Source organism: Populus nigra, chromosome 7, assembly GCF_951802175.1.
Source record: "Populus nigra chromosome 7, ddPopNigr1.1, whole genome shotgun sequence".
NCBI lineage: Eukaryota > Viridiplantae > Streptophyta > Magnoliopsida > Malpighiales > Salicaceae > Populus > Populus nigra.
Genome location: NC_084858.1, coordinates 2,616,816 through 2,628,847, shown reverse-complemented (window position 1 = coordinate 2,628,847; position 12,032 = coordinate 2,616,816). Strand labels below are relative to the sequence as shown.

Genomic DNA, 12,032 nt, shown 5'->3' with positions numbered 1-12,032 from the left:
TTTTTATGTGATTTGAATCGTTTTGATGCGTTGATCTTAAAAATAATTTTTAAACAATGAAAAAACATCATTTTGATGTATTTCGGCATGAAAAACACTTTGAAAAGCAACCGTAACTACACTTCTAAATAAACTCACTTCTAAATAAACTCTTATTAATACAAATAATTCTTGATTTATTTGATTTTGGAACTTATAAAATTTTTAATTTTTACTTAAAAAAAATTTAAATACAAAAACGTGTTAATAAAGTTTATGTATAAATTCTTTTATTGAGAAAAAAAAATGATGAAATACGGGTCAAATATCAAAGACGTACTATTTTGTGTTCATGATCCCAACTTCTCACAAATTTCACGATCGTTTATTTTCATCCATGTGCGGACTTTCCATCGAATTTTCCTGTTTTATTGCATAAAATGTGCAAATTAGAGGGGAAAGATTGAGGATCATAAAATATTGAGGAATTAATCTTCAATTGAGAAATACGTGATTTACTGGGGACTTAAATGATAAAATGTTATGATTTTAGATGGAGTAGAGAGTTTGTTAATAAGTGAGAGACCGTATTGAGGTATATCCAAAAACCTTAAGTTGAAAAAATTTGAGCTGCTCTTCTTCAGTTCTTCTAGCTACGAAAATGGAGAATAAGACGATACTAAGACAATGGTTCGAGCGAGTTGACTCAGAGAAAACCGGAAACATCACTGCAACTCAGCTGAAGGTCTCTCTCTCTTTTCGTCTTCCCCTTTTTTTTCTTTTTCTTTTAAAGGCTTATTATAAATGATCAACTTAATTAATCATCTTATAATTATTAATTATAATGATGATCAGAGTGCTCTTGCTGTTGGTAACCTTGAATTCCCTCTCTCTGTTGTCCAACAAATGATCAGGTAATCCACTTCTCAACACTCTTCTTTAAACTCTCGTTTAACACAAATCAATTGGTTTAACAAAATTCATTTATTTTGTGGTGCAGGATGTATGATTCTGATAGGAATGGAACTATGAGTTTTGATGGTGAATTTCATTTTTTTGTGTTCAAGTCTTAGACTTTTGAAATGGGTTTTGTTTAATTTTTCCTGATTTGATCAAATTTTCTTTCTTTTTCTATATGCAGAATTTGTTGGGCTAAATAAATTTCTTTTAAAGGTTTGTGCTTGGATCATGAATTGTTCATTTCAAGAAGTAAAAAGCTATGCTTTTGTGTGTTATGCTCTTATCTAGTTTATGAAAAACTTCTGTGGTCCCTGTATTTGAATTTTGTACTTATTTGTTTTAGTCTCTTTGCAGGTTCAACAGGCATTCTCGGATCTCCAGAGGTAAATTTAGTGCTTTTGTGATATGAATTAAAAATTGATTGTTCTGTTCCAGTTTTCATGATTTGGTGCATTGACATAGTGGAATTCTAGTAGTGTTTCTTCACTTTAAGTGGCTCTATTACATGTATGTTTCTAGCCATATAAAGCCTTACAAATAAGAATAGATAGGATTTTTATCTTTGTTTCTCAATTAATGCTGAATTCCTTTGGTAGAGTCTGAAACTGAATGCGCATTATTGTTTGGTTCTGTAGTTGTTTTAGTGTGGTTGGTCAGCAGTTCTGGCCGCCAGATAGTGTTATATTTGGTTGCTATCTGGTCATTGTTTAGTAACAAGATTTTTCAGATTCATGTACTTTTAGCAACTTTGAGCTTCTCCGGTTCTACAAAATCTGAGCTTCTGAAATTTTATGCTTGAGTCAATGCTTTATATATCTGCAATGATGAGCAAATGCTTGAACACTTCTCCTATTTCCTGTTTCTGTCTTCCAAAGTTGGAAATGGTTGGATTGCTTGTGTAAAAATATCTAACTAGTCTTTACTTCTGTCTTGTTGTTACAGGGGCCGTGGATATCTTGTGCCTGATGATGTATATGAGGTAGTTTGTGAAAGAAAATTTTTAGCTGTGACTGAGTAACTGTAGTTTTAAATGCTGCTGTCCTGTTGAAAATAAATTTCTATGTTTGTTAACAGTTTACCCCAGCGTGGTTTTCATGCTTCTGTTTAGATTGTTCTTGTTTCAAGAGATATTTGAAATAAAGAGCATGTGTTTCCTTGGACTCTATCCTCGTCTTTGTTTCTTAACCATCTGGTTTCTCAAGACAGAAATTTGTTTGCAGGGATTGGTGAAAATTGGTTTCTCACTGGACTCTCCTTCTTTTTACACAGTCTGTGAGGTAAGGCTATTTTCATTTATATTTGGGGTAAGATCATAAATTTCTGTCACAAAGATATACCGCATGCAACCTTTCATTCTTGATGTTTGCATGCTTGTATACAGATTTTATTATTAAATTCAACAAACCATTTGCCTGGTCCTCCGCGATATAACACACACACACGCGCACTTACAAATGTTTGAAACCCTGTCAATGGCTAAGATAATCCTAGCTAGGCAACAGTAAAACTTTTATGATATAGTTACTAATACCAAAATGTGAACTCTGCCCTTTGTTGCTCAGAGCTTTGACCAAAAGAAGAACGGCAGAATTCATCTTGATGACTTCATATCTCTCTGCATCTTTGTACAGTCTGCTCGGTGTGTGTCCCCTCAATTGTTTATGTTGCATGCTTTAGATTGAATAGTCTGCATTAAGCTCTTACAGGATAACTTCTCATTTCTTTTATTGCAGGAATCTTTTCAATTCTTTTGATACAACAAAACAAGGCAGAGTTACTCTTGATTTCAATCAGTTTGTGTACTGTAGTAAGTAAAAACTAATTCAATTTGAACTTAACTAGATACCATGGTGCAATTTGTTAAAGTTAGTTTCTCTGTCTTGCAGCTGCGAATTGTAGAATATGAAATCACCAGCAGTGCTCTAGAGCTCCTAGTGGGTTCGTACGAACAAGTTAATAATGATTTTCGTACGAACAAGTTAATAATGATTTTTTAAGCAGGATTGCATGGTCGTGGTCTTCAACAATGTAAAAAATTGTGGTCTTAGGCACCAAATTTTCCTCCATAGTGTTTATTTTTTGGACGAGGCCATTGTCAATTATATTCTTATGTATTATTGAATTTACATTTGTTGCTAATGTAATTGCTTGGAAGGTTTTTAAATAAGATGAATCACAACATAGTTCCTTCAGATTAGCATGATATTCACCAACATCCTCCATTTAAAAACTAAGGACTTCATGAATCATTTTCTTGACAATGATGAAAGAAATGTGCAAAATTAAGCGCAAAAAAATTATTTGTTTGTGCTTTCATCTACAGGTCTTTTGCCACAAATCATGAATGTAAATTAGTTTCTTTTTGTCAGCATGATAAAATCTGAAAATAATGTGTTCATAACTCAGCTTTGACCAAGAATCATGCAAAATCATAATCCAACAACTGTAAGCAGGTTTGGGAAGAGGCTCCCCAGAGCCCAAACTCTAAATTAAATGGTGCAATTGCCCTTGTATGTGTTATTGTTATCCTTGGCGCATGTTTGGCTTCCACCAAAGAACCAAGTCTCTAGCTGAAACTGTTATCGCATCACTACATGATAAAACCACCACTTGATCATCTAAACTGTGTAATCTCCTCAAGTGACCAGTATTAGCATCCATCTTGAATCCCTCAAAGCCACTTGTTTTAGTGTACTCCTATTGGGAAGACTTGTTGCTTAACGTAACATCCCCAATTCTAATAGTTAATAACCATTCACCATGGCTTGATTAAGAAGTTATGAGTTCAAATCTCATCTTTTTTATTTTAATAAACAAAAATTAAACACAATATAATAATGTGGATTTGTGCAAGTTTTAAGCACAAAGAGTTTTTATTTAAAAAAATTTGCTAGAGAATAATATAAAACTATTTTTGCAACCTTGTCTAAAAACTTAAGCTATTAGCTTGAGGTAGTTTTTTCACATTTTTAATTGGCTGTAATTGAGTCTTGATCTAGTCCAGGCTCCTCTTGTGAGCAAAAGTTGAGCAGTTTCAATCAAAGTTAAGAGTATGCTGTTTGTCTGGCTTTCACCCCACAGCTGCAACAAATGACGAGGACAAATATGCAGATAACAGGCTAAAATACATTTTGTTACTTCTTTCAAAGAAATAGCCAGGTTTATCTTTCATTCAAAATCGCAATATGCGAAGTAAATGTATAGGATAAGACCGGGAATATACAAGACATTGAAGTTTTTTTGCTCAAAATGTATTCAACAAAGAGTAGTTGTGTTCCCAGTTGCATGCAGAGATAACTCCTTCCATTGGCAAACTATATTGTGAGCACTGTCAAAGACCTAAGAGAAATAGGGCAGTTTCAGCTTTTGCTGCATAAACAAACTTGAATGTATGTACTTCCTGAGAACTCCAGTGAGTTTCCCAGCTCCAGCATTCTGATGGAAACTAACCATCATTCTTGAGCATTCCCTATTGGCATGTAAGAGCAATAACTTCATCAGTTTGCTAGTTTAGACCCAAAGTTGAAATAATGAAGGATGTAAAATACTCACAAAAGCTGATCTTCTGTGTAGCTGGTATGCCACTCACTGGTCTTAGACCATTGCTTAAACCAGTAGAGACTACACTGAGCAGTGTAAATTGCTGCAGCAGCAAGTAAAGATGGGGGAAACTTGAGCATCTTGTACTCAACGAGGCACAGCTCAATGATGAAGAAGGAGAGAGGCTCGAGCTGTTCAATTCACAACTTTATATTATGGAAAAAATTTCAAATCTTCCCAAGAATTTTTATTTCTGTAAAAACCATTACTCACTACTCACGGTACCTTACCTTCCTGTCAGATAATGCTGCCTTAAGAAATCTCTTCATGAGTAGGTCACAGACATATCAAATTGTAAAGTATTCACCATTAGTTTCTCCTACAAGCACATGATAGCATTAAAATAGTCAAACAGCCACTGATGAAAAGGGAGAATGCATCTAGTAATTACTACGAAGCAACATTACCATATCAAGGACTTCCACCCTTGTGTAAGTTTTGTCTGATATCAGGACAAAGCCATCCACTATTGGGACTGAGACCTCCTCATACTTGCATGCTAGCAGCATTGCTGTGACACCAACCAATTTAAGTTTCTTTCTGACCACTGTGCAGCGCTCCAAGAATCGGTCAATAAGATTGATGGTTAGGAATCTATTGAAACAGCCAGACTTGTTTCATTAAATAAAGGATTACAAGGCTTGAAAACCAAAAATTAGAGATGGAAAAGATGTTTCTGTTTGATGTAGCATCTGGGTCTATTCCAGAAATCAGACCTCTCTCTAGCAGATGGCGAATATTATAAGTTGGGATACTGTGGTTAAACAAAGTGAACAACATTTTCCATCAAAGGAACAGTTCAAGAGCAGTATACCTCAATAAGCCAGTCAAAAAGGATAGATCTCATCTTTTCGTTGATGTCAAGTTGACGATCCATGTAAGTACTAGAAGAGACACAGCCAGAGCTCTTCATAAATGAATACTGTTCAACCATATGATCCATGTTCCATGCAAGGTTGCTGCATCTAATGATTTAGTTGTTTTTGGAGGGATTTCATGGCAGAATAGAGCTTCAAATCAAGTGGTACATCATCGTAGGTTTTGAATTAAATTTTTAATTTTTCCTCAAAAATTCACATCTTTATAAAAAAAATTCAAGAAAAACAAATAAAAATCACAGATGCAGACAGGCCTTAGATGCGTAGTGTGTAGTATACGAGATAATATTAACTGGATTGGATTAGATTAGATGGGTTAGATAAATAATTGTTTTATCTTGTGTTTGGTGTACATTATACTAGACTAAATAATTTATTTTATTTTATGTTTGGTAGACATTGAACAATATAAAACAATATATTACAATGACAATAATATTCTTAATTTATCTAATGTTTAAAGTATAGATTATAACATATATTTTAACCCAAAATTTAAATAAATATTTTTTTAGAAAATCATTATTAATATTTATTTATATTTTAAACAAAATCCATAATTTTTTGTATGTTAATTAACATGTTATTTTGAAAATTAACCAACTTGCAGGCACTTATAATTATTTCAAATTTAACTTAATTTTTGAAACAAACTAACATAAAATCACTTACTTTACAAACTATTTGATGGACTAAAATAGTGTCATCAAAATGATTTGGTTGAAGAGGAGTGTTTAAACCTTTAAAGAATAATATAAATTTTATTTAATAACTTAAACTCTTGAATTAAGATAATTTTTTTTATATAAATGACTCTAATAATCTGCTGATCACAAAATATAAACCTCTCTCTCGGTATCTTCTCCTCTAGCTTTGACCTGAAACATCGATGCATAAGAGCATGCTAGTACATAAGCAGGGAGATTAAGTCTTCTATAGGGTTTGTTTCTACCAGGTGATTATAACACAACACACTTTCTCTAAGCTTCTTTAATGTCTTCATTAGTTAGTTGATTAGTTGCTCGAAGCAAGTTGGGATGCACTTTGAATTTTTGTAATGACTTTACATTTATTGGGTTTGATTCTAAACCTTAATTTTATGGTTTTTCATGATTGGTTGGTGATGTAGTTGTGTTTGTTTAAACAGGTAGATATAAATTTGTCATAACTAAATAACAATTTACCTAAAAAATATAGCAAATAGAAGTTGAGATTAAGTTGATGGATAATCCAAAGTACATCCACATGTTTTGGAGGTATCCACATGTTTTGGAGGTTTGAGGAAGAATAAAAAACATAGTAGAATAAATTGTCGTATTCAAATTGAATATTATTATTGTTGTTGTTGTTATTATTAAAGTATATTGTTATATTTTATTCATTATCTACCAAATATAAAATAAAATAAGTTATCAAGTTTAGTTTAATAAACATCAAATACAAAACATAACAATTAATTTTTCAGTCTAATCCAATCCAATTAATATTGTTTAACATACCAAACACTAAGTTATAACATATGCATAACTTAATGTGTCTATGGAGATGTTTCTACCACACAAACCTCACGAGTAAGAGAATAAATGGACTAATTAATTACTAGTAGCGAATTCAAACTTGATGTTGCTTTGGATCCAAGAAAAAGATAAAGAAAAGAAAAACCTTTTACTTCATTTGGCACGTATGTTAACGGTAATACAACACATATGAGTTCGGTAAAAGTAAATTTTATAAGTTGAAATAAGTCAGGATAAAATCCATATATTGCCTATCTTTATACATAATAAGCAAAAAAACTAAAAAATTAATTAAACTGAGAAAACTAGAATAAAAAATAACAAGAAAAACCGAATCGTAAAAAAAACCGATTAAACCGATTAAAATTTTGAAAAAACCAATCGGTTCAGTTTCAGTTTTATAAGCCTGAAACCGAAAAAACCGAACCGAACTCAAACTAAAAAAATCAGGAAAAACTAGAGTCAAACTGAAAAAACCGAGCCGAACCAGTTTGAACCGGTTTTTGTCCTAAAAAACAGAACCAAAACTGGTTGGTTTGAACCAGTTTCGGTTTGATTTCGGTTTATATTAAAAAAAATTCAGTTTAGTTACTTGTTTTTTATAAAAACCGAACCGGACCGAAAATAATTACCCCTAATAACTATTAGAGGGTAATATTTTAGATTGTTGGCATTTTTAATAGATTTCAATGGTTCAAAGAGATAAAAAACTTAGTAGACGAACACACGGTAGTAATATTTTAGTTTACTTCATTAAATAAAACATGCTATTTTGCAAAAGCTATAAACAAGTTTAAGGAAATAATTTTTTAATACATATTAAAATACCTCAATTTTCTTGTAGCGATCATAAATATCCTCTATATACTATTTAAATAATAAATAATATACTACACAAAAGTTAAACAAATTAAACTATTAAATAAATTTACACATTTCAGAAACCATAAACCATAGTTTTAAAACTTGATATAATTCAAGATATAGGTTACGGGTCAACTTTAGAAGGTAATTTTTTAAAAATAAATTAAAATAATATTATTTTAATAAAAAAGTAATGAATTAATAATGATATTTTGATTGGATTAATAGTTCTTTTCCTACGTCCACGTGGGCTGGCAACCGCAAAGAAAAGAGAACAGGTTAATAAGTCGTCATTAACTTTATTTCCCAGTCAAATCAATCATTAATTGATCAATTACCTCAGTCAATGGGTCCAAGACAGCAGCAGGCAACCTGAGCTGGCTCCCATTAAAGTCCACGCACTCCAACTTTTCATTGACCCCATGATGCCAATCAAGCAGGACTTTGGAATTAATTTGCGTTATGGGGATGAAAAGTCAAAAGGTCACTGCATGCTTTTATCGACAAACCAGGCGAGAACCAGTCAGACCACCCCTCTGTACTCACCAAAAATGGGAAGAGAAACACAAAAAGGAGCTCAAAAGTCATGTTTGGTGGTGATGTTGAATCTACTTTTGTTAAAAAAAAAATTAAAATTAAATTTTTTTTAATGTTTTAATGTTAAAAATAATTTTTAAAAAATAAAATAAAATAAAAATTTAATATATTTTTAAACAAAAAATATACTTTGAAAAATAATGTACAAGAGGCTAGATAATGGAAACCTATGCATGCATTGTTTAGTTAACAATATATTATTTTTTTCTCATGCTATACCAGAGGTTGAGTTAAAAAAATTTAATATAAAAAAATCCAAACTATGATAATCTAAATTAATCTAGGTTAACTTAACGAATACATGAGATATAAGGTCAAGATACCCTATATAATGGAAAGCAAAAAAAACCTATAAAACTCAAGGGCTAACAACTTAATCTCAAATGATAAAAAAAAAAATCAGAGGAAAGACTCGAGTCAACCTTAGTTTACTCTACTAACCCACCACCCACAACATGAGATTGAGATTAAAAAATTACACAGAAAAAATTATCAAATTTAAATAAATAAAAGCAAAACTTGAGTCACCCTGCGTTAGTTTGATTAACCCACGACCTAGGATAGCCTTATAAAAAAAAGACATAAAAAATATAAAAGCTCAAGACCTCATAGTCTAATGTTAAAGGGTGAAAATGATTTTTAAAAAAAAAACATTGATTTTTTAAAAAAAAAATGGGTTAATTTGACTAACTCATTACTCGGGATAACGCCATAAAATAAAAAAATAACAATTAAAAGAATGAGTATTATATTTGATATAAAAAATAAATAAAACTAAATGGAAAGAGATGAAATTGAAAAAAAATCCAAAACAAATAAAGACCAATAAAAAAAGAAGGACCACACTTGAAAGAAAAAATAAATGGGAGAACAACTTTGAATTTTGGCTAGCCTAACATGGATTTCAATAAGAGAAGAGAGAAAAAAGGAGGGAGGATAAAAAAATCTCACTGGCGTCAAACCATCGTGAATTATACTACACACGCTACTCCATTATCTTTATCGCCACTGGACTTTTCGCACGACACAACAGTTGGTCCTTTTTGACCATCGCAAGACACCACACTTGTTGCCTGAAAGGTGCAGGCCATGTCCAATATAGCATGTGCCACAACCACATTTTCTTTTCTTTTTTTTTATTCTTTTTATATGTTAAAAGACTTATTTTCTCTTAATTCAAATAGATCATAACAAAAAGAACCACGAGGAAAATATGAAAATACCCCTTGACTTCTTTATTTATTTTTACTTGAAGGACAATAAAGTAATTTTATTATGAAAAAAAAATGAAGCAAAAGACTTTGTTTACTTTTTAAGAGCATTTATATCATTTAACTATGCAAAAAAAGTTAATTAACTATTATATCCTCGATTAATTTCGTAATACTAGATAAATCTTCTATAAAAGACCATTTTACCTTGTAGATAAGAAAAAAATATTATTATATTGTAGTGATCCACAATACAATGAGTCTGGCTCAACAATAAAAGATCAATGGAGTTTAGATTTTTTCTTAATAAGATATGATGATGTATACAAGAGCGAGGTATAATGAGGTTTCTTACCGGTCAAAATATTAATATTCACTAAAAATACTATAATTATAAAAAAACAATCAAAATATTTAATTTTTTATTCAACTGTGTCTTCACTAATCATAACTCTTTATATCAAAAAATTAAAACCAAATAACTAGAAAATCATAATAATATAGAATAGAAAAATAAAAGAAAACAAAACTAAATGAAAAACTCGTAGACTAGTGTTTTCAATTATTATTTCCGGTCGAATTAGTGTTCCTTGCAATAATTCTAAATTACATAACACTTTTTTTATTTTTGTTGGGAGGCTTGAATTAATGCCTTCTGATGAAACACGTCATCACATGATCATAAAGTGCATAACAAATATGCATATTCTCGACCAAAAATAAAGAAAAGCAATGGTGTACCCTCATCAAGTTTTTCAATTATAATTCACGTGGGATAATTGAATTATTCCAACCTTAATTAAAATTATTATATAATTTTAATTATCCACAATAATAAAAAATAAGATATGTGTAATAAAAGTTGCTTTTCAAAGTTATTTTTATATTAATATATCAAAACAATTAAAAATCATTAAAAAAATTAATTTAAATTAAAAAAATTTCAAAAACATGATCAAATCACAAAATCAAAACAACTTTAACGCTTTAATGTGACACAAACATATATATATATATATATATATATATATATATATATATATATATATATATATATATATATATATATATATAACACGTACCACTTCAATCATATTTACATATTGGCGTGACTTTTTTTTACTTCTTTTTATCCCTTAAATAATTTCTTAATTAAGTAGTACACATTGAACTGGATTTATTCTTGCTATATAGTAAACAAAAATATATAATTTATATTGTCAATATGAGTTTTCCAACAAACAATACAAGAACAATTGTATAAATTAGAATCTTCATCTGAAAATAATAATAATAATAATATGGGGGTGTTATTTGCATGAAAGTTAGGATTTATGTAAAAAGTTAGTAAAAAAGTAATAATTTAGGGACCCATATATATATATATATATATATATATAAATAAAAGAAGCAAAGTGGGGTAGGCTTGCAGCTGTGGTGCTGCATGATCTATGTACGTAGATAGGACCGAAAAGCTACACGTGAAAACGCGTCACATTGTCTAAAAACCGCGTCTAGACTTTTAACTGTTTTTCAAATTCCCTTTTTACCTTCTTTTTTTCCCCACTCTGTAACCCCTGAAAACCCGCGAAACCTATTTGCATACCGTTAATCTCACTCCAGAGAGAGAGACTCATCGGGTTACTTTTTTTTTTGGAACATAATTTTATGATAAAACAAATCATTAAGAAATCAGCTTTATGTAACATAATTATTTAGTACGTGGTCTATCTAGTTCTAAAAATTTATTTTTTCTGTAGTATCAGGTTCGAGTCCTTTGATTGCTAATATAATAGCCACCGAAGACTTATATGGTCGTTAATTTTAGAGTCCGTGAAATTAGTCGAGGTATACGCAAGATAATCCAGACACCTACGTTAATAATAATAATAAAAAATAACAACATCAATTTTTTTCTTCTATAAAAGTACCGAACCAAAAAAAATAAAAATCTGATTTTCTGTATCTTTTGTTTTAAAAACTTAAAAATTTATTCTAAAATTATCTAAAAATAATTTTATTTTACTTATATTTTTGCTTTTTATTTTTCAATTAAACACGTTTTTATATCCATCCCATTCACATTAATTATTTGTTTATATCAAACCATTTTAAAGATGCATCTCTTATATCAATATGATATATTAAAAATAATAAATTCCACTAAATATTATTGATCTTAAGATTTTAATTAATAGCAATATCAATTACAATCTAATAACATGTGGTAAAGAAATTAATCCTTAAGTTATCACTGCAATTTATTCATGATATTTTACTGATCTTATTTATTTTAAAAAAATATGTGATTTTAAACCATTTAAAATGGATGTAATATACCAATAAATTTTAAATAAAAAAGCTTATATTTCATGGGCGCCGTTTATTTTACCTAAAAAGAACTTTCACTGTTGCAAACACCACCC

General features: G+C 30.1%; 1 protein-coding gene and 1 pseudogene across 2 annotated transcripts; one reads left to right on the top strand and one right to left on the bottom strand.

Annotated features, from left to right (window-relative positions):
- Nucleotides 1–539: 539 nt before the first annotated feature.
- On the top strand, nucleotides 540–3,106 carry LOC133698867 (uncharacterized). Of its 2 annotated transcripts, none has more exons than XM_062121961.1 (10): nucleotides 540–724; nucleotides 835–893; nucleotides 980–1,020; nucleotides 1,121–1,152; nucleotides 1,294–1,322; nucleotides 1,882–1,921; nucleotides 2,160–2,216; nucleotides 2,502–2,578; nucleotides 2,673–2,746; nucleotides 2,826–3,106. In XM_062121961.1, the coding sequence occupies exons 1-10, from the start codon at nucleotides 641–643 to the stop codon at nucleotides 2,843–2,845; spliced, it is 513 nt and encodes a 170-aa protein (XP_061977945.1). In that variant the 5' UTR covers nucleotides 540–640; the 3' UTR covers nucleotides 2,846–3,106. The 2 variants fall into 2 exon arrangements, with proteins under 2 accessions (XP_061977945.1, XP_061977946.1); XM_062121962.1 differs by having other exon boundaries at nucleotides 548–724; nucleotides 1,882–1,918.
- A 945-nt stretch (nucleotides 3,107–4,051) lies between these two features.
- LOC133699363 (G2/mitotic-specific cyclin-2-like) lies at nucleotides 4,052–5,657 on the bottom strand (annotated as a pseudogene).
- Between the last annotated feature and the right edge of the window lie 6,375 nt (nucleotides 5,658–12,032).

What these genes read in the sequence shown, in the direction of transcription:
- LOC133698867 (XM_062121961.1), top strand. Translation starts at nt 641, where the DNA reads ATGGAGAATAAGACGATACTAAGACAATGGTTCGAGCGAGTTGACTCA. An exon ending in GTTGTCCAACAAATGATCAG is followed by an intron (nt 894 to 979) that starts GTAATCCACTTC and finishes TTTGTGGTGCAG; the next exon opens with GATGTATGATTCTGATAGGA. An exon ending in CTTTTTACACAGTCTGTGAG is followed by an intron (nt 2,217 to 2,501) that starts GTAAGGCTATTT and finishes TTTGTTGCTCAG; the next exon opens with AGCTTTGACCAAAAGAAGAA.